Source organism: Vidua macroura, chromosome 3, assembly GCF_024509145.1.
Source record: "Vidua macroura isolate BioBank_ID:100142 chromosome 3, ASM2450914v1, whole genome shotgun sequence".
Lineage (NCBI taxonomy): Eukaryota > Metazoa > Chordata > Aves > Passeriformes > Viduidae > Vidua > Vidua macroura.
The window spans coordinates 90,098,757-90,120,822 of record NC_071573.1 but is presented as its reverse complement, the minus strand read 5'-3'; the positions used below and the strand labels follow the sequence as shown (position 1 = coordinate 90,120,822).

Sequence of the window (22,066 nt, the reverse complement as noted above, 5' to 3'; positions counted from 1 at the left end):
CAAAAGCTGCGCGCACCTGCGAAATAAATTAAGGACTTGACAGTCAGAGGGTAAGAGTAACTATCAGACAGATAGAGAGTAACTACCATGTGTGATAGTTACTTGGAGTGATGGCATTTATCTTCCCACCTCCTTCCTCCTCCACCCAACTTTCATTGCTGAGCATGATGTCTTTTGCTGTGGGATGTCCATTTGGCCATTTGAGGTCAGTTGTCCCAGCTGTGTCTCCCAATATCTTCCTGTTGAGACAATCTGAAAAACAGAGAAGACCGTGACACTCTGCAAGCACTGCTCAGTGATAACTAAAACTTCCCTTTGCTATCAACACTGTTGTTCATAAATCCAAAATACAGCAACCATACAAGCTGCTACAAAAAATGAACTCCATCCCAACCAGAACTAGTACAGGGAAATAAAAATAAGTAAATAATTGAAATGTCTATGTAGGAAATTAAGGCTTTCTTAGTTCTCTTAAAAGCAGTATGATTTCTCTCCAGAGTGGCTGTTTTAACGTGTAAGCTGCAGGAAGAATCATCTCTGTACAGGACACTTCAACTGATACATTTCATGATAGGAGAAGTAAGGAATTTTAATAGTTTAGATTGGTTAGACGGGATTTTTAGCTTAGTTCATAGTTTAGGTTGGTTAGATAGGGGGTCTGATAGCTTCAAAGGACAGAATTTTTTCCATTAAAAAAAAGCTGTTTGACTATTTAGAGGGGACTAGTTTGCTAATTATTTCTTCTTCTCCAGGTTTGATCATTCTCCTTGTGACCCAACAGTCACATTACATGGACCCCCACATAATGCTTTTGCCTGTGTGATATGCTGTGAAAGATTTTCAACCTCTCAGCAGTACAATGATCATCTTTTATCTAAGGCAAGAGCATAAGGATAAATAACTCGCCTGACTGAATGTAGTAGAGGGTTTAAGACTTAAAATTATGCATTGATTTTTGGTGGGTTTTTTGTTTTGTTTTTTTCTTTAACCCTCTTTCTCTCTTTTCTCTGTTGCTCTTTAAGATTGTTTTCTCTGATTCTGCTGTGTTTCAAACACCTGGTGTAGCCTGACAGTATTCCCTTTAGATGTGGCCATTAGGTTGTACTTTTTGGTATGCTTTCAAGAGGACCATAATTCTGTCTTGAACTCTTGTCCATCTATTGGTGTTGTTGATAGATAGTCCCTTTTTTTTTTTTTTGCATTTCCAAAACTATGAAAGGTAAAGGCAGTAAGTTAGGGTGAAATAACTTGACAGAAAAGAGTAGCAGCCAAAAGAAGATGGAGGTTTTATTTAAGCAGTATGGTGTAGGATTGGATAGTGGATAGCATTTTCAAAATTGGGTGTTTTGATAACAAATATTCTCGCCAAGTCTCCAGAAGCTGCATTAAATTTGGGGAAGTGTTAGACTTCCTGATAATCAGACTAAATTTTGCTTGTAGTAATAACTTGATAATTAGTCATACCTGACAAGCTGAAAGACTGCACTGTAGTGTGTCCCTGCTCTTCTTCCATTGCTTCAAAGTTGTGTGCCTCTCACACAATGTGTTCAGGGACATTAGCTGGAGTAGCAGCCAAGGTGGGGGAAAGGCAGTGAGTGTCTCTTGCAGACAGCGAGAAGATGGGATTACTTTGATGTGTAAGGAATGGGGGGATAATCCTAATCAAAGCTCTAAGCATATAATGAAGATTCTTAGAGTGATGTAGAAAGAAGCAAGCAAAAATATCAGAAGCAGAACTAAAGGATTTTTGCCCTGAAGGCAGAGCTGTGAAGTTGATGTAGGAGGCAAAGCGGGTGGAAGGAGTTGACTTCTACAGAAGACAGACTTTTTGGGCTACTCTGAGGAGCAGCATTTTGGGGAGTTAGAGGTTAGCAAGATTAGAGGAGAGCTGACATGAGGTAAAACAGCTGCTTTATTGACAGAGCTTTTTCTGAGAGCCTGGGTAAAGGGAATAGCTAAGAATTGCTGGAGCCCATAGTCCCTGGGAAGGTACTTGCTCCCAGTGGTGCAAGAAGGGGATGGAGAAATTGATGGTGTAATAAGGGTGTATAAGTAGCTCATTTTGACAGTGGTACTTTGGCCAGTTCCTTGTGTCTTGTGAGCTGAAATGCAGAGGGGTAGGCTGTAGGTAAATACAGATGTGGTAGCTGGAAATCTAGAAGTGAAAATATTACCACAGAAATGAGAGAGGAATGAGAGGATGTGAGAACTGGGCCTGGTTTCTTGACTTAATTTTTTTCCTAAATAGATAATTTTCTCTTCCAGCTAAATGAAAATGATGGGCATAAAAAAGGTACTCCTCCACAGCATATTCAGTGTTTTGCATGCCCAAACTGCTTCTTCCTTTTCACCAAAAGAGATGAGTGTTGGCAGCATATGTCGCAAAAGAAACACTTCCTGCAGGTTTCTGAACTGAGTGGTACGTTGCTACTAAGTGTACTGCTTTTAATTTTTTCTGATAATTCATCCTTAAGATAGGAAGTGACTTACATTTTTCTGCTGAGTAAAAAAGCTTAAGGTTTTAAAGTTTGTTATTAATGAATTCTTACTTTTCTTTTAAGATCTTAAATGTGATGCTTTGAAAATTGTGTTTTTGTGTAGAAATTATTCCTCTATCACACTTGTTGTAATGAGATGTTGTTGAGTCTGTCATATAAGCTTCTCATCCTCCAATGACTCCATGCAACTACTTTCCTGAGTAACTTTACGTTTAGCATGTTGAAAGAGACTCAGAGCAAAACACATAAATTTCTTTTCAATTCCAGTCAGAGTGGCTGTTGAGTTTCTTCTCCTTACTCGACTGTCTGTAGTGTGCTTGGAGGCTATTTTTCTTGTCAGTGTCCTTGGCATTCCTGATGGCAAAGACTTGTTAAAATGTCTTCTCCATATAATTGCAAATTTAGAGTGCTTAGCTGGAACATTGCTGCTGGTCTGATGGCTTGCACGGACTACATGGCTGCTGAAGGCAGATGGTTATGTTGTGAGCTGGGAACATCCTGAACCATGCTTAATAAAGTCCAGAGGAAAGATCTGTCTGATCATGGTGTTGCAAACAGGGTTAATGCCCAACATAGCTGTACTGATTTTATTTTTGACATAAGCAGTAGGCATTAAAGCATTTACTTCACTGTTAGCTGAACTACTAAGTGGCCATATTTTAGACATTGTAACTCTCTGAACAAGCCTACATGGCCAGAAGGATTCATATATTTATTTCTCATCTTCGTAAGTGTGTCTTCACTTTTGTCATTCCGTAGAGTGGCTGCAGGAAATGAAGAGGCTTTGAAGGAATCCCCTGCAGGTGCTGCCTTCATGTAGTGAAGTGACAATCAGCTGCATGGTTATACTTTCCCTTATGCATTGTCACTCTAATGTACTTTTATTCTCAAATAGGTTATTAGTTCTGAATTTGATGACTGCAGATGCTTTTAAATTCAGGTCATAGGTTTTAAAAAAGATTACTGGTGAGCTCTTGCTTTGAAAAGATTAAAAACACAAATTAGTGTTTTCTTCTTTAGAGTTGGAGAGTGCTTAACTCAGAAAAAAATTGACTGTTCCATGTTTTACTTTGTATTCATTAGGTTTCATGCTTAATAATTATCAGCATGGCCTGAGATCTGTCATTGAAGTTAACTGAAAGGCATAACCTCAAATTACTGCCTGCTGATCATCACATCTTACTAAAACAGAAAAAAAAAAAAATCCTGCTAAGGTGCAGAATATGAACAATATATAACCCATAAACTATTTTCCATTATCTTTTCAGTAGAATTTTCTTACTCTGCTGGTACTGGGAGTTACCAGTGGAATATATGCTCAGAACAACAGAAAGTCCTGCATCTAAAAGTTTAAGAATTAACATTAAGGATGGGAAAGAGAGAAAGAGATGGTCAGGGTATGTGAGAACTTGTTAAATAAATTGCGTGCTCTTTCAGAAAAAATACTCTATGGCTTAAAACAAAATTTTATCTAATAAGAGTAGACTGCTGGTAATAGGTGGAGGAGAAGAAGGTAAGAACCTTCCTAAGAGAGATATGGACCTGGCATTGTAGAAGGAGGAAAAGAGAAGTAAAATAAGTCACCAAGTATGAAAAAGCAAAATGCAAACAGATTCAGGTACAAGATCGTTACAGAAGTTTAAAAAATTTGGGATTTAGTTACAGCTTCCAGTACTATACAGTTACTGTAGCTCAGCTGACACTTGTTAACTTGCACTCTGAACCCTGTGACAGACAAGTAGCAATTAATTATGTCATCACAGAGCTGAAATTCTGTTGGGAAACTCTAACGTGTGGTTGCATTTCTACCATTCTGTTTTACAGATGCAGTGAAGTCTGGCCATCCACTACCTTTTCCATCCTTTGCAAAGAACCTCTTGGTATCTCTGTGCAAAGAGGTTTCCTTCCAAGTGAAGTGTATGTCCTGCTTCAAGATACTGCGCTCACATATGGAATTAACGGCTCATTTCAGGTTTGTGAAAGGCAGTTGTCTTTATAATGTGAACATCCATAGATCAATGACAGGTATGCAGACATACCTGCATGTTTTCAGTGGTACTAGTGGATTTCAGGGCAGCTAGGACCATCTGAATGTTGACTTCCTGAATAAACAATCAAAAGCCTGCCCCCTTAACTTTACCCCACACTGCAGAAAGCTGATCAATGTCAGGATCCTTTTTGTATTTGTTGTAACAGTAAAACAAAAGCTGTTTGCTGGTCCACTATTTTGAAGTTGGCAGCATTTGATTTTGAAAATGTACAGTCAAGAACATAAGCATCAATCTACATGCTAGCTTTGGAAATTAGCACCTAATTCTCTTCAAATTTCAGAGACTAAATTTACATTGCATGGTTTTGTTGGCAAGCTGGTAGGTGGGTTAAAGGACACAGGGCACACTGTTTCCGTGCATTAATGCCGTAGCTACTTGGTAATATATCAAGTACATCTGAAAGTTTACAAATGTTTCAGGTGGTGATATAACCTCTTAATGTTTTTTATCCATTCTAGAACACGTTGTCATAATTCTGGACCCATGGCACTGTCAAAGAAAAGCGTCTCCCAAGTTGCAGAGATATTTAAAACGAAAGGTCACTGTGAGAACTGTGATGAACTGTTTGCTGATAAGAATCAGATGACCCAACACAAACAAACCACTCAACATAACATTAGAGTTTTTACTACACTGGAAGAGTCAATCTTGATGTTCTGCCATGTCAATGGAAAACACAAAAATCAGTCTCATTTGGGTTACATTGTGGAACGGTCAAGACCACTGCTTAAAAGACATTTGAGTCCAGATGAGTCCTCCAGTGAAATGGGGTCTAGTCCTTCAAAACGGAAGAGTAATTTAAAAGATAAAAGTGAAGATAAAGTTGCAAACCAACGTCAAGGTAGTGCTTGCAAAGTAAAAGCCTGGTTTTGTGAATGCCTTCAAAAGTTTTTTACGGAAGAGTCAGTAGAAAAGCACATTTTATCAGCAAATAGGATCTGTCATAAGTGTGCTGTGTGTGGAAAGCTGGTTGAAAATTCAAGCATTATCCGCTTGCATATGAGTCGATTCCATGGAGGAGCACACTTGACTAATTTTCTTCTCTGGTGCAGAGCATGCTCTGTAGATCTTAGAGAAGAGGATATTATGGGACACGTAACTGAATTTCATGGTGGACATAGTTACTACTATGAGCAAGAAGCTGTAGAAGATGAACCTATGCCATCTGCTTCTGATGCAGTGAGCATTTCTGCAGGTGGAGATAAAGACTGCATTTCTGGCCCTGTGGATCTGTCCCCTGAAAGTGGTCCTGTTGTGGGAAAATGGCAGTGCCGCATTTGTGAGGAGATGTTTGATTCTGAAGAGAGTGTTCAGCAACATTGCATGTCCTTAGAAAGCCATGCATTTCACAGGTACTCATGTGGCATATGTAAAAATCATTTTCGGAAAGTAGGAACGCTACAGCGGCACTTCCAAGAGCATCATAATCAGGAGATGCAGACTAAATACTTCTGTGGCCTTTGTGGTAATCTCTTCTTCAACACAGAGGAAGAATTTCTAACCCATTACAAGGCACTTCATAGCATGGACTATACATTTGTGCCTGAGCAGGTGGAACTGTCAATAAAAAAAGATGAGGACTTCCTCCCAGTCGAACAAGGAGACCGCTTAACCTGTGGTTGCCGGACAACTTACATCTCCAAAATAAACAGGAGGAATGATCATGAGAATTGTCAGAAAGCCATGCTGCAGAAAGGAAACTTATGGTTTCGATGCTGCTTGTGTTCTGCAACGGCACAGAATATTGCTGATATGAACAGTCATCTCAAGAGTCACACATCAGTAAAATCTAAGGGAGAGATGTATGTTGTTAGATGTGCTGCATGCAACAAAAACTTTGATGATCTTCAAAGTGCACATCAGCACTATCACATGAAACACTGCTTCTTGCAGAAACCTGATCTGTCAAGTCTTGCATCAGAATCAGAAGACACAGTATTCAAGTTTTCAGCAAGTGGGGCTTGTGTGGTCAGAAAACCTCACAGGCAACAATTTCAAGCATCTCCATGCAAAACTCAGGACAGACCACCATCTTCGCCTCTGCAGGGCCCAATAGAGGGAAATAAAATAAAAAATGAGGACTTAGAACAGTCTGAACAACTTAGTGAAAGTATGTAGAAAATTTCTTTCAGCATTAGAAAAGTATTTCTGTCCTCAACACACTTTGTTTCATTGTCAGTACATGTCACATACCATTTGGTTACATCCAGTCTATAAATGAGCTCAGAATTTAGTATACTGAATTCTCAGTACTTGAATTTCCAAAACTCAGACTCCACAATTTATTGTTATATGCCATTTTTATGAAGTCTTGGTGGGGAAAAGAAACCAAACAAAAAGGCAGATGTGAGAATCCTGAGGCTGAAACATTTGATTTTCAAATTAGTTTGGAGCATAATTTGGTGTTAAAAGGAAGAGGATCATCAAGGATACCCCAATTAGGGATCCAGTGCCTAGAAGTGTAAAAGTGATCTATCATACACATTCGAAAGAAACTTGCCTTTTTTATATATATAAATATTTATGAGCCTGATAGTGCTTTCTGTGTGGGCAATTCTGTTATATCACTATCATCTCAACTTTCTTAGCCTGCCGAAAAGCAGTATCAGCTGAGAATTTATATTCCCAGTATGTAGTTTTCTTGTGTTCAGAATTGGAAATGTTTCTTGATTACTAGTGGTGTCATAATGTTTTGATTAAGAGGTTGACATTTACTAGAAGTACAGCAAAATGTACATATCTAAACATTTTATGTGCTTTTATGCATGCAAGCAATTGAATGTCACAGAGACTTGCCATAGTCAGGGGTACACAGCTGGATATTAAATTAGTTATTAAAATGTCTTGGTGAAGGATGGTGGCTTCTCTGTGCTTACCACAAAACTATCCAGGTCTATACCATCATATAGCCAGATTGCACTCTTCTCTCTTAATTTGTGCATTATTAAGTGCTGAATTAGTTGATTTTAAAATCTGTGCAGTCACCAAACAGCATCATGTTTTGTAGCTTTTCTTTTTGTGACTTTTCCTTACATATGTGACTACAAGAATTTTCAAAAGCAAGCTGGTTAACCAGAAAGTCACATGAATTTTAAAAGTGTCCTTTTTATCCCATTGAAGATGGTGAACTTCCTGATCTTGACTATCTGAGTACCATGACTCATATTGTGTTGGTGGATCTGGACAACTGGGGAAGCCTTTTCACAGACCTGCCAGCTAACCTGAACCAAGGGACATTTATCTGGGGTTTTCAAGGTAAAAAAATGTTTGAAGTAAATTAAAAGATAAGATAAACAACTCTACACATGTACTTGAGCAGAGATTCTTTGAATCTGAGACAATGAAGAGCAGGAGCAAGAAGGCACTAGGCTTCTAAAGTTGCTTCTTGAACTTTTCAAACTCCATATAAACCTCCACTGCTCTTACTAGTCCTTGTAGAACAGTTCCAGAATTGCAGAGCTGTTTAGGAGTCTGTCTTCCCTTATGAACTTACTTAAGCTGTATCATATTTTCATAGTTATCAGGACAGCCATAATACTCAGAGATTTTATTAACTCCTAAGTCTTTCTTATAAGGCTGGGATTTTTTATTTTGGTTTGGTGTTTTAGTTCCAGAAGGCATGATTTTGCACTCTTAGACTTTTAATTTTGTTCTGTCTCTGGCTTGTTCTGTAGAGAGTGGTCCTGGTCATCCTGTACAACAATAGGTGTATGTCCCATCTTAAAGATACCAATGGTTGATGGAACTCACATTGTCATGCATTTCATAGTATGATAGAATGGTTTGGGTTGAAAGGGACCTTAAAGATCATACCATTTTGCAAAGTCTGCCAGTAGCATCCCTTTAACTTGATGCTTTTGCTTATCTGACTGTTTTTGAACTAACTGCTTGTTCACCTCATGCTTTTTCTACAGGTTTGCTCTGTACCTACCTTTACAATTATTTTGTCTGTGGTACATTGATTTCATCAGTAAAATATAGATAAGGGATAGTTTCAAATGAAACACAGGCATCATCTTACCAGATTTGTAGGTCAGGTATGTTTTACGCTTGGTAAACACTATTGCACTGCACTTCATTGCTAAGTGTTTTTTTATTATTTCTTCCCATAAAAGATAATCAAGGCTATTCTTAAAGCTGAGAGTTTTCATGCTGCCCAGGTTTTACAGAAAAGCCTGTTGATGCCTGGGTCACTTTTTTTTTTTTTTTCCTCTTAGAAACAGATTTTCCAGTTAGCTGATGAAGGCAGAGCAAGTATAGCTGTTAATGTAAAGTGGTAGAGATTCAGTCATCTGTGTTCCTGAACCTGTAATCTGGTATCTGCTTCTTAGGAGTTCTGTGCCCAGAGATGTTCCAAACACAGGTGCCTGATGGCACAGCACAGCCCATGTCAGCGCCGCTCAATTCCTTACTCCTAATAGGTTTGCTGCATGCAGGCTGTCTCATGGGAATGGCCCTTGAAGCACCTGAACTTAAAAAACGTGCTAAAGAGTTACTTGTGAATAAAATAGGCCATATTAATATTAAAGAAAAATTTACCAGTTTTAGTGTCAAATATGTTGGTTTTGAGCCTGGGAACACTAAGGCTTCCAGGCACATCTGGATCTATTGTTGTAGGTACCCTCTCATAATAATGATTTGTATAGTTACTTGAGGCATGCTGTTCTTGTTTGTTCAACCTGTGAAAATATAGCAACATTTTTTCCCTGGATTTCCCAAACAACATTTCTGAATTTTTAATTGTTATTTTTATACTATATATCTGCATTATTTCTATTATTCCTGTTTCTAGTATAGTCTTAGCTCTGCTTCAAGTTCCTCCATTGTATTGTCCGGACTCTGTATTGTTTCTGTCTTCAGATACTCAGTTGTCTTTCATCCATTTGTGGGCTAACAAACAAAATAAATACAGGTCTGTCATTGTTTTCAGCTGCCCTGGACAAAAATGCTTTTGTTGTACATTTATGCAGCCAAAAAATAGGGGTGGTGATTACAAGTCTTTCCCAAATAGATTGAGGGCTGACGAGCAACTTGCAAATAGCATTTTTTTCTTATGTACAGGTTCTACTAAATAATTTCTGTGTAGACTCTTAATAAATCTTTGCACTAATTTTTTTATATAATCGTCTTGTAATTAGGCTGAAAAGGCAGGGGGGAAACAGGAGATATGTACTGAGAAATGCTTTTCTTTGTCAGGTTGCAGGTGGACAGGTTGGCATAAGCCATCTCTGCAGCCTGGTTACTTGAATGTTGGTTTTCCATGACCTTAAGTGAAGTGTCATCAATGACTGCTTTCATTTTCCATTCAAAATCCTTTCTTACATCCAGATACTCTGTCATCTAGCAGATAAAGCAACATTTTTTTCCTTCATGTTGCAGACCCATTATTTGTTAGCCATTGGAATGTTAAACAATTCATAGTTACTCTGGTCAAATTGTTCTTTCATTTGCTTGTCTTTTTATGGTGCCATATGCATTTTTGTGGTGCAAGCTCCTCTGGTGTTTCCTCTCTTCTTGAGAGACTTCCTGCTTCTTTCCTTTCCCATGCAACTTGCTTCAGTCTGGTACTGGTTTTGTCTGTACTCAACTCATCTTTATTATCCACCTATTTTCTCAGCCTGTAACTACCTGCTTAGCATACTGTTTAGAAAATTCCTGCACTTCTTTCGCAGTTGTAGCCTCATTTTGCTTGTCCTTGACTGCATCCATGGGTTTTTCAGGACTCTTAACATTTCTCTCAGCTGTTGCTCCAGATCTTGGATCCTCTTTTTAATGAGTTGTGACATGGGATGCGTCAGGCAGTTGTAGTGCATGTCGACCGTGTAACTCCTGTGGTACAGGTTTCCCTAAGAGAAGCATTTCTGTTATTTGTACTGTTTCAGAGCTCTTCTGATTCTGCACATTAACCGTAACTGTGCTTCAAACTGGAGAAAATCACATCCTTGTATCTAAAGGCACATGATATCTAGAAGATAAAATTTTCAGGATTTGAAGAAAAAAAATAGTACAAAATAGAGTAGCATCAGGCTAGCTCCTTTTTCTTTGCCTTCTATCTGAAAAACAAGGCTGGGGGGATTTGGGCTATATGTTTTTCTTAGCTTTCACATTGGTCAGAATAAATTCTGTCTTTAAAGACAGTTTTATATTTGCTTTTGCCTTCTTGCATTCTTAATTTATAGAGGCGTTTCTGCCCATATTTGTTTGTTTTTCATGTTTGGTTTTTATTATTATTAATATTATTCCCCTTCACTGTATAGGAGGATACAGCAACTGGAAGCCTCCAGTGCATTGCAAAATTTACAATTATCTTAAGAGGATTGGATGTTTCTTTCTTCATCCACGTTGCAGTACCAGAAGAGAAGCAGCAGACTTTGCTCTCTGTGTTCATGTAAGTTAGGGCACACTTGCTTTATTGTGTCCTGCACCCAGAGAAGGGTGGCAGATGGTATCTGCTATTGATGTTAAGTACTAATTGCAGATGACATTTTTATATTCTCTCCATGAGACTTCTGCATCCCCTATAAAGAATGATAAACCTGGGTTGAGTGGAGCTGGGTGGTCAAGAAGTGACTTAAAAATTAGCCTGAATAGGACAACAGTCTGTTGTGGAGGAGAAGGGAGCTGGTTAGGGATTGAAGAGTAAAAAAACCTGCACTTCTTACAGTTTCTCTTTGAGACTGATATGTAACTCCTTCGTCTCTTCAAGTAGAACAAATATTGATCCATCTTTACAATGGAGTTGAATGGGTGCTGGTTTCACAGACCCTGTTGAGCTGACAAAGAGCAGTGCCTTTATTCAGTAGACTTAAGGCTTTGGCAGGGTTGGGGATGTGCAGGTGAGGCATGGGAATCTGGGATGCCACAGGGACTCGTGTTCCTAATGTAGAATCATAGATTTTAAGGTTGGAAAAGACCTAGATCATCAAATTCAGCCATCAGCCCAGCACTACCACCCTCATTAAGCCATGTCCTCAAGTGCCATATCCACATGATTTTTGAACAGCTCCAGGGATGGTGACTCCAGTGCTTCTCTGGGCAGCCTGTTCCAATGCTTAACAAACTTTTCAGTGAAAATCTGAACCTCCCCTGGTGCAGCTTGAGGCCATATAGTGCTTTATCAGTTAAACAAATTACTACCTATCTAAATGTATAAGCACATTTTTGCAACAGTGGTTTTATGTTTCATCATGCTTCTTATGATATGTTTAAAATGCTCTGCAGAGATGACTTGTTTTATATAGAGACAGTTCTAAAATGCTGCTTTTTAGGAATTTGTTCCATATTCCATCTGTACTGTTCTGGTACCCATCACCAGTATCTATTGCACATAGAGAAGAAATGAGCATCAGACTTTTAAAACAGTGCCTTTCACAGTGGAATAATGTGGCTTGGATCATAAAGGCAGGAATAAATTGCTGTAGAAAACTTTACAAAGAAAAGCTAGCCAAATGCCATGACATAAGAACATGATCTCTGTTCAACAGTTGTTATTTGTTTTGTATAGGCTGGTCGTCTGGATGAGCACCTGCCCAAGCAAATTCCTTTCACTATTCTTTCTGGAGACAAAAGCTTCCTGGAACTGGAAAACCAATTTAAAATGACCCAGCGGTCAGCTCGCATCCTGAATCCTCACCACATTGAAGGAGACATGATGTGTGCCTTGCTAAACAGCATTTCAGATATCACAAAAGGTAGAAAGTAAACATTAAACACAATTTTTCCAGTAAACTGATAGTTCTTTCCAATAAAAAAATGGGACACACATACTGGTAACATAAACTGTTGCTTGTTGCTTCTTGTATTGTAGTGGTATTTCAATGAATAATACATCAGAAAATCATTATGCTTGGGCATGTTTTGAAAACAGACTTAATTAAGCATTTTTTTCAATACAAAAAACTCTGTTACCTCTGTAGTCTTTATTCTAGCAGGAGAAGAAACTGATGTTTCAGTCTGAAAACTCATTTCTAGTGCAAGAGAAGCTGTTTAAAGCACTCTTGTGTGAATAGTTATCAGTTTGTACTCAGATCTGTTTGGCTTGATTTATTCTGTGTCTGAAACAAATGTGTCACTGCTAAAGCATCATTATTTCTCAAAATACTTCTGTCTATTTTAACTTGGACCTCCTGGCTACTTCCTATCATTTGATAATTGTCTTCACTGGCACAACTCACACACCCATTTGGAGAAAAAAATCTTAGTGGAAGTTTTTAAGTTCTCTAGAGTGCCAGATTCTAATGGCATGCTAAAATGATCACATTGGTTTTATATAGGACAATCGAAGAGGATTGAGCCAGCTCATTTTCATGCAAAGGGTACCAGAGCTGAGATGAGTTTTAATACTTATCAGCATTTAAGAGTATTTTGCTGTTTTCCTGGAAGATTTGACATTTCTCTGTAGACATTTTTGGGGTTTTTTTGGCTTCTTGTTGCTGTTCTGGAATGTTGTTAATTCATGGAATATTAGAGAAAGTTGTTTCTGAATTAACCCTAAACTGTTTTCTGAGAATTTACATTGCTAGTCTTGATACAGGTTTATGAGAGCTATAACATGGTACTGCTGTTCCACAACGAAGATTAAAGTGGAGTGCTGTCTCTGAGTGATGAATTGGCATTGACTGATAAAAGGGAAAAAAATAGGATAATAGCTATCTGGAAAAAAAATATTACGTGTGGTGAGCTGGAATTGATTTAAGTGGTTTTGATACAGAAAAGGTGCTTACAGAGTTTTCTGGCCACCCCAGGCATTAGAAGTTTTTTAATTTAACACTTCTTTCAATGTCCTTTACTACATTAATATTTACTATTATGGTAATTGGCCTTACCTGGAGGCTGCAAACCTTAACTTGCTGGCTGGCTGCTCATTGTGTGTTCCACTTAAGTTGGACATGTGGTCATTATTAAAAAAAAAAAAAATCCTTGAACAGGAAATTGATGGAATGACACATGATTCCTTTGGCTGTTAGCACTCCTTACCAAACTTGTAAGGAACAGAATTGTCCCTTTTTTTAGTCAGTGTCAGCAAGGGGGGGACCCAGACAGCAAGAGCTGCTGTTGTCTCCCTGTCGTGTATTAAAACAGAATATTAGAGAATTCACTGTTGGTAATAGGTCTGTATTTGCTGCATTTTGGGATGATGTTGTTACCAAGAGTTTATAAAAGAAAATACTATAAGAGTATTTTCTTTAAAAAGATAAAGCCACCACATAGTACACACATTGTGTGGCTCAGCAGCATCAGCCATCATTTGCAAGTCTTAATGTGGCAAAACCAGTATTGGAGGGTTGAGGTGGAAAGTCATGCAGTGTATCATAGGCTGGTATAACTTGTTGACCTATTACAGAAAAGCAGCTGAGTATAAGGAAATGCAAACAAGAATTGCTTGCTTTGTGACTTTTTCAAGCCTATGGCTATTATTCTGGAGAGAGATGTAAGTGAGAAACAGGGCAGAGAATCATGTTGAAAAATATCAGACCATTGTTGGTATTGGATGAGCTGCAAAATTAAAAAGCTCTTTCCCTAAATCACCTTGACAGAGCTATCATTAGCTTCTGAGCACCTGGATTGTGTTTGGATGTGGCAATCTGACAGGTGCATCTTGTGAACTGTTTTACCAGCACAACTGCTGTGGGAACTGTAGTACTGCATTTATTTTAAAGCAAGTAATAAAAATAAAATTTTCTGCATATGTTGCAATACAATACCAACTGTATGTTACTATAGGAAACCCTTGGCTGGAGGAGATGCTTGAACTTTCTTTGAGATATGAAAAGAGTAGGCATTCTTACTTGTTCTCTGCTGCTGCTAAGCCTGAGTTCATAAATGAAGAAGGTTTTTGCTTTTATGCTGAAGCCACAACACATGACAAGAGCTTCATGTATATTAGCTGAGTGGTTTGGGAAGGGTGGAAGAGTTTTCAATGTCTTTCTTTGTAACAAAAAAATTGTAGTGTGCAGAAAAATAGCATTATTCCATTGTCTATGTCTTGATGATATCCCGTGTGTTGAAAGTACACTTTTAATAAGTGCTGGACAATGCTGAGGCCAAAGTTGATAGTAGGTTGTGGTCATCATATCTGTCTGGACACTGACAGGAATGCCTCAGCTTTTTGGTTGACAAATTATTTTTGTGTAAGTGGATGTCTTTAGCTTAACTGTATTTCTCCCAGTTATGTTCAAATGACATCCTTCAGTGACTGAGCTCTTATGTAAAACAGACTCTTTTAAATAATAAGAACAAATTTTTGAAAGTATTTCTTGTCCTTTCTTTTGAAGAGCCAGTCTGTCTCATGAGCCTGTCAGTCAGTGGTATACTGAATGTAGTGTTGTCTGCCAAATAGCCACCATACCTCTTTCACTGACCCATAAAGTACATTTCAGCGTGCACAAAAGGAGTTGCCAGCCTACATCTATCTGCTACTCTTGCCTGAAGTGTTTAAGTACTACCAAATGCAGCTTCCATGAGAGTTTTTACATTTGGAAGAGCAGGATTCTGGTTCATTTTAATGAATGCTCCCAAGCTTCCTAGCTCCAACTATGCTCAAAACCTTTCATTTCACCTACAGCCAACAAAATAATTTACAAGGACAGAAGAACAAATTTTTAAAAAAACATTGAGAATAGTTGCTTTACTTCTCCATAGTGAAGATTTTTATGGGTGAACATCTGTATGTGGTCCAGTTTGAGGTCCAGTGTGAATGCTGTCCCATCTCTGTTTTTGCAAACCTTTAGTTAACACAGATTGCAAATCACAGCCTCCAGCCTCCACTTTCCTGAGTGTGAAACTGAATGTGAAGGGCATGAGCATCTGCAGAGTGATGCACCATGAGTGAATTATCGTTTCTCTAGTAATATATTCCTTTATTGTAGCAGCCACAACTTATTGCAGTAGAGAGTGATAAGAAAGTCACCCTTCAGTTGTAACCTTGTGTTAGCTACAGCAGGAAGTTACTACTGGGTTTGGTATGTCAGTGGCATCTCTTGTATGTGTATGCCCTAGGGAGAAAGCGATGTACTGAGAGCTAAGATAATGAGTCTGAACAATAGTTGTAGGCCAGTGGATGAACTGGGAAGACCTCACCACTCAGATCATACAAAAAGAATTCTTGAGATTTAGCTTAAATCTTGCTTTGAATTTGAGAGAGGAGTCTAAGATAAAGGTTAGATGAAAGCCTGAGTGACTATAATTATATTGGCCACAGTTTCCAAGAAATGCAATTAGAGGAGAGTGGCAGCTTGAGAGCTTTATTTTTATTTGTCCTACACTTGAATGAGCAACTGTAGTCAGAGATCCATAGAGCAAAGCTTGCTTTGCATGGAGGGAGAGAGGTGGTAACCCTCAGCAGGGAGTAGCTATACTTGCATTTACAGATAGTATTACCTTAATGTGAAGAGAGAGTAGAGCAGTAAGTATTGGGAAGAGTATGTGGGAAGGATCCTCCAGGGGCTTATGAAAAAAGGAATGAAAGAAAAGATTCTAGAAGCCAAGGAAAGTATTTTAAAAGGCAGCATGGCCACACATACCAAATGTGATTGTTAACAAAGGTAAGGGTGATGTACTGATCTAAAGATTTTGGCTAAGAAATTCCTGGGATCCTGACTGAGTTAACAAATGGTATCTATAAGGTAGCACTAAAACTCCAGACAGCCGCTGTAAAAGGTGAAGGGTCAGTGGTTGGAGAGGTAGTGTGATGTGAATTCCACTGTACATTGGAATAGGAAAGGGGCACGTGAGATTGGGAGTTAATGAAAAGACTAAGAGAATGAGTATTTTGGGAGGGAAGTGGAGGAGGATTTTAGGAGGGAAGTGAAGGTGAGACTGTACAGTAGACAAGAGGTGTGTTGTGTGGTAAGGGAGCAGGAGGAAGGTTGGGGAAGGGAAATTGAGTCTCTGGTGGCAAACCTGATGGAAATTATGAAAGGGTTGGTGGTAACTGGGGAGGTTGCAAAAGAAGATTAGTAGGGGGATATAGAAGAAGATATAGTGGGGGGATGTTACCCTGAGCTGTGTGGGCAGCTAATCCAAATTCAAGCTGTGGTGCTTTGATGGCAGGACAGTGGGTGATGCTTACATTCTGTGAAAGTTCCTGGTCTCTCCCCAGAACAGATTTCTGAGAGACATGAAATGTCAAAAAATCACTCTGATCTCTATATTCATCCGGAGTTTGCTTTCCTGTTTTCTCATTCTTCCAGTGGGAATATGTCAGTATGTGAGGACAATAGTTAGCAGTAGGATTTCTTTTGAAAGAACTGGTACAGTCAGAGGTTCTTACCTGATGTGTATTTGACAAAATGTACTATAGAATAGTACAAGAGATTTTAAGATCTCTTGCCTCTGGAACTGGGCAGCTGCTTTTCCTCTGACACCAAAGGAGTTGAGAGCTATAGCACATGCTGAGCATTTTAACAAGAGGGACAGGACATGCCTGGTTTCTCAAATTAAACATTCTTCATTAAAAGATGCCAGCAGTATCAGGAGTATATGCTGATGTAGTGTGGGCTGGATGAGAAAACTGAGGTGGGTTGAAAACTGGCTGAACAGCCTGACCTGGAACATGGAGATCAGTGACATGGGGGTCAGGAACCAGCTGTGTCCCAGTACAGGGGCTGATCCTTTTAAATGTCTGTTAATGACCTAGATGATGGGGCAGAGCATGTTTACAGCAAGTGTGTTGATGAGACAAAACTGGGAGTGACAGTTCATACACCACAGGAACTGTGCTGCCATCCAGAGGAACCTTGGCAGAGGAGAAGTGGGCTGACAGTGAATCTCATGAAGTTCAGCAAAGGGAACTGCAGAGTTCTGCATCTGGGGAGAAACAGCCGCAAGCATCAATATATACTGACCAGGAGTCAACCAGCTGGGAAATGGCTTTGTAGGGAAGAACCTGGTGGTCCTGGTGGACACCAAGTTGACTATGAGCTAATGTGTGCTCTGGTGGCTAAGAGGTCCAACAGTACCCTGGGCTGCAATAGGAAGATTGTTGCCAATAGGCTGAGGAAAGTGATGCTTTCACTTGATCCAGTAAGGTCTTATCTAACTAGTTTGGAGCTCCCCACTACATTGTCTTCTCAGTAGTACTCAAAAACTATCTGGACAGAGTCCTGGGCAGTAGATGATTCTGATTGAGCTAGGAGGGTGGACACTATGACTTCCAGAGGTCCCTTCCAATCTCCACCATTCTATGACATTGCCTGGCCAGTCTGGTGGCTTTTTATGATGGAGCAATTGCAGTGCTTGACAAGGGAAGGCTGTGATATCATCTGCCTGGACTTCTGTAAGGCCTTGACACCATCCTACATACATCCTTATCTCAAAATTGTAGATTTGATGGGTGGACTTACTGGTGGATAAGGAATTGGCTGGATGGACGTAGCCAGAGAGCTGTGGTCAGTGGCTCCATGTCAAAGTGGAGGCTGGTGACAGATGGTGACCCCCAGGGCTCTGTCTTGAGACTGGTCTTCAGTCTCTTTACTAGTGACACAGACACTGGAATTGAGGGCACCCTCTGCAGGTTTGCCGATGACATGAAGCTGAGACCTGGACAAACTTGATGAGTGGGCCCATGAGAACCTCATGAAGTTCAACAAGGCCAAGTGCAAGGTGCTGCACCTGCGTGGGGATAATTCCAGACATGAGTACAGCCTGGGAGAAGAGCTGCATGTGAACAGACCAGTGGAGAAGGATTTTGGGGTTCTCATGGATGAAAAGCTGGACATGAGCCAACAGTGTGCAGGCCAATGGCATCCTGGGCTGCATCAAAAGAGGAGTGGCCAGCAGGTCATGGGAGGGGATTCTCCCCCTCCCCTCTGCCCTTAGGAGACCCCACTAGGAGTGCCATGTCCAGTTCTGGGGTCCTCAGTACAAGAAGGACATGGATCTGTTTGAGTGGGTCCAGAGGAGGCCACAAAGATGATTAGTGAGCTGGAAAGAAAGGCTGAGAGTATTGTAGTTGTTCAGCTGGAGAAGAGAAGGCTCTGAGGAGACCACATTGTGGCCTTCCAGTATTTAAAGGGGCCTTATAAAAATGAAGGACTTTTTACATGGGCAAATAGTGACAAGACAAGGAGAAATGATTTTGTGCTAAAAGATTTGGATTAAATGGCAGGAAGAAATTATTTACTCAGAGGGTAGTGAGGCACTTGACCGGTTGCCCAGAAAAGCTGTGGATGCCCCATCCCTGGAAGTGTTTTTATGTCGTGTGTACTAAGCCAAGAATTGAATTAGGGAGTGATTGCTTCAACTGTTCCACCTCTAACAGGTTTAAAACTTTTTAGAGTGGTCTGACGTGTCTTCCAGGCTGGAAGATTAAAAGCATAGTTAATAAGGGAGAAGCCACTTGCAAAATGTCTTTCCTTTGCACTTTTTCCTCCCTTTCATTAGTAATTGTAGTGACTGCTTTGGGGGATTTTTCTTTCCTTTGCTTTGGAAAATGAAGTAAAAATTAGTATAGCTTCTGCTCAGAAAATACTAGGTAGCTCCAAAAAGAGTTCACAATCAGTCTGCTAAGTGAGTGGAGAAATACCATTTTAACTATCTGTTTCTAGCATATTTCGGGCTGCTGATCACTGTTTGACACCAGCTGTTGGAATTTTTATTCCTGGAATTGGGAAAGTCAGCAAGGTTCTGCTCAAACCAGTTGTTGTCAGAGGTTTGAAAACAAATTTTGGAAGCATACCTGACAATTTGAATAGCTAAGTTGGGTAATTCAAAATGGCAGAAGTCCCACAGTAAGTTAGATGGCCATATCAGAAAGTTCTTTGCTGGTTAATGTAATCAGAAGTACATTGATGTATTAATAAATGTGATGACTTCTGTTGGTATGACTGCAGGAGACCTTGTTGATTGCTAATACTGTAAGACCTCATTACAGAGACCATCTCCCAAAATAGCAATAGCCTGTAGCAGGAACATGAATGCATAACGTGACTCATTGGCTTGGCTTTTAACCTGTACTTTTCTGTGCCTCTGTTTAATGGGGAAAAAACCAACCAACAAGAAACTAAACCAACCAACCAACCAAACAAACCTCACAACACTTCAGGTGCACTAAACGAAATAAAATCATCTTTCTGGAGCTGGAAACCAGCCTGTGAAGAGTGTTATTAAGAAAGGGAAAGGTTGTGGAGTTTTGGCTGGGTTGGGTTGTGATAAATTAACAGATTAAGTCTATCAGTCTTCTGCTTATATGAGACTTGAACAGCAGCCTCTGCTGAATTGCACTGTTCAATTGAGTTTTAGCACTCCCTTGTTCAAATGCAGTATTTGGGCAATAAAACACAGCTGCAGTCACATATAGGCAGAGAAATGCTAAAGTAGTTCTTCCCATAATTAAATCCTCGATACATTTTATAGAAAGTGAGTAATTTATAGAAAGTGAGTAATTTTTAATAACTGAATATTACCAAAAAACCCACAAATGACTGTAGCTTCTGCACCTATTATTTCTTGTTACTGCTTTAACATAATAAAAAATTGAAGCAATGTGCCTCTAGATTGTGGGGAGAAGGGGAAGGAGGTAGCTGAAAAATAACTGTCTTGAGTTGCTGTCTTAAACAACCACTGGAATGTATTTTTATCTTGATTTTTTTAGATCATAACAAGTGTACTCTTTGAATCAGTTGTGTTACAGTAAAAGAAATGCAAGAGAGGCTGTTAATACCTTTATTAGAAGCAATGTGTAATTTGTTTCATTTGTGCATTTAAGGTTCAGATAGTGAAGAGGATGAAGATGTGAAGGAAACAGTGAAGCGGAGCTTAGAAGAAACAAAGAAACAGGAAGGTCTGTCAATTTTTACTTTTCTGTGTTCAAGAGCACTATTAATTATGGAAGATACAGAAACTAAACTTACAGTCAGTTTTACAGCAAGTGACCTGTTAGGAATACTCTCTAAACTATGCTGGGCAGTCTTGAGTAGTGAAGAATGCTGTGATGAGTTTTAAATTTTAAAAAATTCCTAATCTGAAAAATATGCCAGCAGACTAAAAATCTGTTTCATTGGACACCACAGGGAACCAATCAGTTAAAGACTTGACTGAGTTCACTTTGTACCAGTTTAGTATGACTGTGTTGTCTCAGAGCAGAACTATTGACTAAATAGTTGAACTCCTGAATAAATAATTCAAGTTTAGATATAATTTTGCAATAAAGCATTCTGGTCTCCTGAAAGAGCTGTAGAGTTATGCACAAGGTTGAATTATCATCACATCTGTCTGTTCACATCCTATCTTACATTATTTGAAATGGTTCTCATCCTTTTGCTGTTGAGCTTACTGGTGGTGTTCAATATAGATACACATTTTTGGTGACAGACCACAGTGTACTTTGAAAATAATTTATTGTTGAAAGACTTGTTTCTGCCCCTCTACTTCATGGAAATAAACTAAAAAAACCCAAAAAAGTTGTACAAGCTCAGTCATAAAACTGATTACTGAATCTTATGTTCCCAGAATTTATTCAGTTGTAAGTTTACCAGCTGTTACTAAACACTGTTGTTAAATGTCCAGCACTCATCTCCAGCACTGAAAGTTTGGTGCATTCAGGCCCCCCTAGTACTGGGATAGCAGTGGCATTTGGTGCATGCAGGAGGTCCCACTTGTGATGCTGCAGTGCAGAGGCACTTATGAAGCACTGGCTTCACATGAATCATAGCTTGGACCTTATTTTGTATTTTTGAACAGGCCTAGTAGCTAAATAACAACATATTTTAATGCAAGCAGTTGTCTGCAAATGGTTTTCTGTCTTTGGTTTTGTTTGTTTCTGTGAGCATGTAGTATTTTTCTTTAAGCAAGTCTGTTATCAGTAGTTCTGGACATTACAGGAAAGTCCAAATGCATGAGAGAGCAGTCAGTGATATGATCTTTGTTCTAAATCTCAGCCTCACATACAACAGCCCAACAATTATTAAAATTTTAAAATTCTATTTCCTTTTTCATAAGAAAGACAGATCTTTCTTTTTAATAGGATGTGCTTGTGTCTTCCTAAAGCAGATGAATAATTCATGAATGATAGTGTGTCTGAAAGCTGCTTTAATTTTTCCAGCTATATTATTGATATTAATATTTGCTGTATGTACAAACTGTGTCAACTTTATGATTTTTGATCACTAGCAGCAAGCAATTAGTGCCCAAAACAACCTCAGTGTAATGCAAAAACAGAGTTTCTTTTTTGAGTATTATGAAAGCTGTTTGAGATTAAGAAGTCAGATGAGTGCAATGTGATTCTCCTCCCCACCATGAAACCTGTTACAGCCCTGATCTAGACTATTCTTACTGCTGAGAATGACTTTTTATCTACTTCTCTGGACTGCCTAGTAAGAGTGACAACACTGGTGCCAAGTCAGAATGTAGGTATGGGCATATATCTGGATGAGGAACTGGAATGAAAATACTGAAACCTCTCTGCTTGTTATGTGTTTGTGGTTTTTTGTTTTAATATGATTTATTTTTCTTGGTGCATACATACGGGTTCTAATCTTGCTGTTAGTTTGACCAGTAAATACATAGTTGAAATTATGG

General features: G+C 39.1%; 1 protein-coding gene across 5 annotated transcripts in view; it reads left to right on the top strand.

Annotated features, from left to right (window-relative positions):
* Window positions 1–22,066, top strand: part of ZNF451 (zinc finger protein 451) — a 33,972-nt gene that overhangs the window by 8,628 nt on the left and 3,278 nt on the right. For all 5 annotated transcript variants that reach the window (XM_053973222.1, XM_053973224.1, XM_053973223.1 and 2 more), the window contains exons 7-14: window positions 753–879; window positions 2,266–2,419; window positions 4,323–4,470; window positions 5,008–6,659; window positions 7,670–7,804; window positions 10,807–10,937; window positions 12,054–12,240; window positions 20,256–20,330. In XM_053973222.1, coding sequence (XP_053829197.1) covers window positions 753–879; window positions 2,266–2,419; window positions 4,323–4,470; window positions 5,008–6,659; window positions 7,670–7,804; window positions 10,807–10,937; window positions 12,054–12,240; window positions 20,256–20,330 — 2,609 coding nt within the window. The remainder of the gene's footprint in view (window positions 1–752; window positions 880–2,265; window positions 2,420–4,322; window positions 4,471–5,007; window positions 6,660–7,669; window positions 7,805–10,806; window positions 10,938–12,053; window positions 12,241–20,255; window positions 20,331–22,066) is intronic.